General features: G+C 40.7%; 1 protein-coding gene across 1 annotated transcript; it reads left to right on the top strand.

Moving 5' to 3' along the window:
• The first annotated feature begins 1,257 nt into the window (after window positions 1-1,257).
• LOC114239621 (trypsin-1) lies at window positions 1,258-6,177 on the top strand. Its single transcript, XM_028169912.2, has 5 exons — window positions 1,258-1,333; window positions 2,657-3,029; window positions 3,838-4,096; window positions 5,085-5,234; window positions 6,022-6,177. The coding sequence occupies exons 1-5, from the start codon at window positions 1,258-1,260 to the stop codon at window positions 6,175-6,177; spliced, it is 1,014 nt and encodes a 337-aa protein (XP_028025713.2).

The raw sequence follows: 6,177 nt of genomic DNA, 5'->3' as shown, positions 1-6,177 counted from the left end.
CGGTCTAGTAGCTTCTCTCCGGATGTTCGCAATGGGTCGCGATTCCGATCCGGCAGTAGATTCAGCGAAGCACCGCTTTTGCTCGGGCTAGTTAGCAAATTCTCTTAGCTTGAGTCCGTGAGCTCACCTACCTGATTTAAACTTCAAATCCGACACCCCTGTATCCAAAGAACCAACACACAACCAGCACACTACAAAGGCCATCAATTAATGCGACATCCTATCGGGTCCAGCTGCAAATACCAGGTCTGAAAGGCAGATCAGCTATATCACAATACAGTACCCGGAGCTAAATGTCGCACATCGGCAATTGGAAAGATTCAATCGGCTAACTTCGGGTTCGTAGAGTGCCGTCTCTGTCGCACACTACGTATGTGACTTATTTATGATTGAGGGCTTACTTGTGGCCCAGAGGCCTTTCCAGTTTCACAAGGATAGGTGGGAGAGCCAGCTCAGCCAGAAGGGGTGAGATTTGCTAACAGATACCCGAACGCCTCCAAGGGAGACCTAACAACTCAAGAATAGCTGCTTCGCGAATGAATAAACTACCGGATCGGAATCGCGACCCGCTGAGAAGATCCGGCGAGAAACTCAACGGGCTGATGCTTAGGTTAGGAGTCGGACTGTTAGTGTTTCGCCAGACAGAGACAACGCTTTACAAAGTCGAAATTAGCCAATTGTCTCTTACTAGAAATCGATGTTCAATATTTATCGCCGGGTACTGTACAACTGTTTTCTGTCGCTGATGGAGGAGCAGTGCAAGGACAAAACCAGGTAGCTGTTTACTTAATGTCACATCATACTAGCTGTAATAGTACCTACTTTAATGTGACATACACTACCACCACAGAAGATGAGTGGTAATTTAATGATAAAATGGTCGGGTTTTGACGATCAGTAAAATTAGTTGAATAATTTACGGGGATGTCGAATGCCTTCATTATATCCCAGTTGTTAGTTTAACAAATAGTTTGTTTAGATTGCAAGCGTGACGAATCTCCGACGAATGATAATTTAAGATCGTTGACGCATTCCAACTGTGACGCATTACGGTAGAAACATGAATTTCAATTATACTAATCGATTTAAAGAAAAAAATAATAATAATAATAATCACCATACGATGTGAGTACAATCTGTAAATCGATTACACGCTTAATTAAATTTTTATATTCGATTTATAAAACGTTGAAGTCGTAAAAGCGCTACGTACGCCCCGAACACGCCGGTTGCTCGTGTCGTGTCGCTTGTTGAGGAATGGCTTGTGTTAGTGTTTTTTGCTTCGTATACGCTTTCGTTTCGTCTGCTCTCGCATCGGCCGTTGATTTGGAAAGTATGTTTGCCTTAAAAGTGTTTTTATGGTGCATCTATTTATTAGTAATTTATCTTTATATATAATATTTCTTTTGTGCGTGTGTTTGTCACTGAACTCCTCTTAAGCGGCTGGATATTTGAATCGGATCGGATCGATTTGAATGATTTTTTTTTGGGTTTGGCAGATGAAATAGTTTATATGGCAAAACAACGTTTGTCGGGCCAGCTAGTTAGTATATATATTAGTTATTTATTAGTATTAAGACTACTGGATTTACGCGAATAAGAGTTTTTTTTTGAGAATAACATAAATCGTATAAAAATGAATTATTTGTATATTAAATCAACTTTGTAGAGTAACATTTCGATATTGAGAACAATGGTTTAGTTGTGCAATGAAGGCATGCGAAATTCGTTTAGACCAAATCTACATCAGACGTCATTGAATTCTGTGTTGAGATGTTTGGAAAAGAGCAATTTTTTCGTTACCTATTGATACTTTAATACAAACTGTATTCCTATTCGCTGATAAGGCCACGTCTGTACAATCGATTTTTGATAGCACCGTTTTTATTAACGCTAAAACTCGTACAACTTTACGAGACCTAACTTACTTTATAGTAAACGTTTTTTTTTTTTTTCATTCTTTATTTAAGCCATACACCTATTAGGTTAAGTTGGCTATTATATAACAAAACAAAATAAAAATAAACATATTTAAACACATTGAAACAATAAACTTAAACAAAAACATTTAAAATAACTATATCGCTTAATTTACATCTTTCTAGAAAGAGCAAACTAAAAAACTCATAACTCTATCACTGTAATCACATTTAAAACCTGATACAAAAATATTATTATTATTATTATTTTATTGCTTTAATGGGCGAACGAGCTCACAGCCCACCTGGTGTTAAGTGGTTACTGGAGCCCATAGACATCTACAACGTAAATGCGTCACCCACTTTAAGATATAAGTTCTAAGATCTCAGTATAATTACAACGGCTGCCCTACCCTTCAAACCGAAACGCATTACGTTTCACGGCAGAAATAGGCAGGGTCGTGGTACCTACCCGTGCGGACTCCCAAGAGGTCCTACCACCAGTAATTACGCAAATTATAACTTTGTGGGTTTGATTTTTATTACACGATGTTATTCCTTCGCCGTGTAAGTCAATCGTAAACAGTTGTTGAGTACGTATTAGAAAAATTGCAACCTGCCTGAGTTCCGAACACCGGTGCATCGCTCAACACGAATATACCGGACGTCTTATCCTTTAGGCCACGACGACTTCAAAGACTAGACGTGTGTCTAATACGTATAATTTTGTGTTACAGACTACGATTTAATTATAATTCCATGGCAGCCCAACCCCAGACCAAGTCTAAGAGCTTTGGAGAAGTCCTTAGAGGACAGATTTGCGGAAAGCTTCGGTGAGGCCATTTCGAATGCCGATTATCACACGAACCACAAGAGATTGGACGTGGAAGTTTTCCGGCCGTCGCCTGTCCCTCCAGAAATAGACGAATACGAGACGAGCACAGTAAATCCCGAAAGAGACGAATATGATTATGGTAGTTTTTCGGGTGAAAGGATCGTCGGTGGTACGCAAGTCGATATCAACTTATATCCCTACCATGTCGCGTACGGCGATAACTGCGCAGGCGCTATAATCGATAAGAAATGGGTAATCACTGCAGCGCATTGTAAGTGAGTATGTACGTTATCATTTACTTACAAACAAATTGCTTCAACGTTGCTTTTTTTTATGAATGCTGGATTACTGGTGGCCCGGAGGCCTTTCCAGTTTCACCAGGATAGGTGGGCGAGCAAAAGCTCAGCCAGGAGGGGTGGGATTTGCTAATAGCTGCCCGAGCGCCTCCGAAGCAGATCTAACAACTCAAGAGCAACTGCTTCGCGAATGTATCTACTAGCGGACCGGAATCGATACCCGCTGAGAAGATCCGGCCAGGAAATCAGTGGACTCAGCATGGGCTAGGTTGCATCTCGAAATCTTTGCCGAGTTCGATGAGTACGGTTACCGGGGTCCCTACGCCTAGTGTTAGAGCGGAAGGCGTCTAATGCAAGGGCTATTGGATCTGCTGGATCCTTATGGACGTGGCTAGGGCGTCGAGGGTGAGCTTCAACGTATCTAAAGTCAAAACTATTATGCATTCACTTGGAAAGCATACTTATTGTTGGCAAACGAGATATTGTTTTTACCAGCTTAGTTTTTGTGTTATGCTCGAAGAACCAACAATCATATATGCAAACAAATAGACTGTACTTTTGTATTTATCTTTAGGGTTATACTTCTATAATTATATAGATATTAGATAAACAATAAATTGGTAACATCCCCAATCATTTCATCAAGTGCTTCAGAGTGAAATTTCTTGCATAGCGACATGCGATTTGGTGTTACCGTTTCCTTAACTTCTGATTTTACTAAAATAAGTATCAAAGGACTTTCGTGATACATAATAAAAATAACGTCTCAATAAAATTTAATTCTCAGCAAAAAGTCGACATTCATTAAGGCCGGCTCTAAGCACATACACAAAGGGAAGAAAGTGAAGATTAAGGAGCATTACATACATCCGCTCTGGGGCGCCAAAAATAAGGACCATCCGTTCGATTACGACTTCCAATTGCTGGAGCTGGCTGAGCCTCTGAGCTTCGACGACAATATTCAGTCTTTGAAAATAGCGCATATAGAAGATATGGTGGTCGGGAAGATTATAACGGTCACCGGTTGGGGTAACATAGAAGAAAACGTGAGTTTATCTGATAAATTTCTATGGTATCTTAATGTAGCCACGCCCTGAACACTGATCGTGTTAGGAACATAACCATACTCAACGTTACAAACTTTGGATAAGAGTTATTCGAAGAAACACACTTTGCACCATGCAGGAATTGAAAAGGAGTTAATAGAGAACTAGGAATGGAGAGAACTAGGAACTCTTTATTTATTTATTGCTTAGATGGTTGGATGAGCTCACAGCCCACCTGGTCTTAAGTGGTTACTGGAGTCCATAGACATCTACAACGTAAATGGCGCAACCCACCTTGAGATATAAGTTCTAAGGTCTCAAGTACAGTTACAACGGCGGCCCTACGCTTCAAACCGAAACGCATTACTGCTTCACGGCAGAAATAGGCAGGGCGGTGGTACCTACCCGCGCGGACTCACAAGAGGTCCTACCACCAGTAATTACGCAAATTATAATTGTGCGGGTTTGATTTTTATTACACGATGTTATTCCTTCACCGTGGAAGTCAATCGTGAACATTTGTAGAGTATGTATTACTACGTACGTAGTACTCTAAGGATTGACTGTGCTCCTGGCATTGCTGACGCCCATGGGTGACGGTAACCACTCAGCATCAACTGGGCCGTATGCTCGTCTGCCTACAAGGGCAATAAAAAAGGTAAATCTGCAGAAATACATTCAGTCAAATAATAAAGCTTTGATTTAATGTTGAATGGTAACGTGGCCAAATGAAGGTTAAATAAGTGAAGGAGAAATCGTATTTGTGGGTAGAGGAATTAAATCATGTTATCACAATTTTACAATAAGCTAATATTGTTACATAAATTCGTGACATACTTGAAGGGTTAGCAAAAGACACTATCCTCTAACAGTATAGTCCTAAATTTAAGCAGCACTGGCCTGCTGTAGTGATTTTGTTATTATTTATACCGAAAGCATTCATCACACTCATGAAACAAATACAATTAAAAGCTTTAAATATTTTCAGGGCCCCTACTCGAACGTGCTCCGAGCCGTAAGGATTCCTATAATATCCAAATCAATCTGCCAGAGTGTTCCATTTCCGTATTTCAGAGGAACTTTGTCATCTCGGATGTTCTGCGCTGGGTTTGCTGAAGAAAAGAAGGATGCTTGTCAGGTATGTCTTTGGCAATGTTAATCAGGATATTCTGTGCATGTTTGTCCTGGTTATTGATTGGTTTTATTATAGCAACGCTATAGGCACAGTCGATGTGCTACCCACTGCTGCGTGCTTTCCCCAAAGCTCGTTTGAAGAAGGACATGTCATACGCCTCTGGCAACTTCGTGGGTGGTAATTTGGAAGTCTGTTTTTTTTTATTGCTTAGGTGGGTGGACGGGCTCCCCGCCCACCTGGTGTTAATTGGTTACTGGAGCCCATAAACATCCACAACGTAAATGCGCCACTCATCTTGACATATAAGTTCTAAGGTCTCAAGTATAGTTAGAACGGCTGCCCCACCCTTCAAACCGAAACGCATTACTGCTTCACGACAGAAATAGGCAGGGTGGTGGTACCAACCCGCGCGGACTCACAAGAGGTCCTACAACCAGTAATAAAAGTCATTTGTTTCCACATGATATGGTCTCTTAATTTATTACAATTCAATAGATAATGGCACCTTACAGTATAGACTCACAAAAGTACTATCACTAGTGTAATTAGGCAAATTCTATTTATTGCAGTCTTAATTTTTATTAGGTGCATTACTACTAGGTACTACACGATTAGGTTCTACACGATTTTATTCTTTCATATTTTTATCATTTGTTTCGTGAGCATCTGTTACAAGCTACATCGAGTTTCCCTTTAGCTCCCCTATTAAGTCAAAAGCCCGGCTTTTTGGTCATAAAGTAAGGATTATAGGAAAATACGTAATTGTAGAAGTAATGTAATATCTTTCCAGGGCGACTCAGGCGGACCAGCGGTTTCAGACAATCGTCTTTTAGGCATGGTGTCCTTCGGCTACGGCTGCGCAACCCCAGGTTCCTATGGAGTCTACAGCAAAGTGGCGAAAGTCAGGCCCTGGATAGAAGAAGTGACCGGCCTAAAATTAGATTAG

Source organism: Bombyx mandarina, chromosome A1 (genome assembly GCF_030267445.1).
Source record: "Bombyx mandarina strain Sakado chromosome A1, ASM3026744v2".
Lineage (NCBI taxonomy): Eukaryota > Metazoa > Arthropoda > Insecta > Lepidoptera > Bombycidae > Bombyx > Bombyx mandarina.
This window is presented reverse-complemented; position numbering and strand designations above follow the sequence as displayed.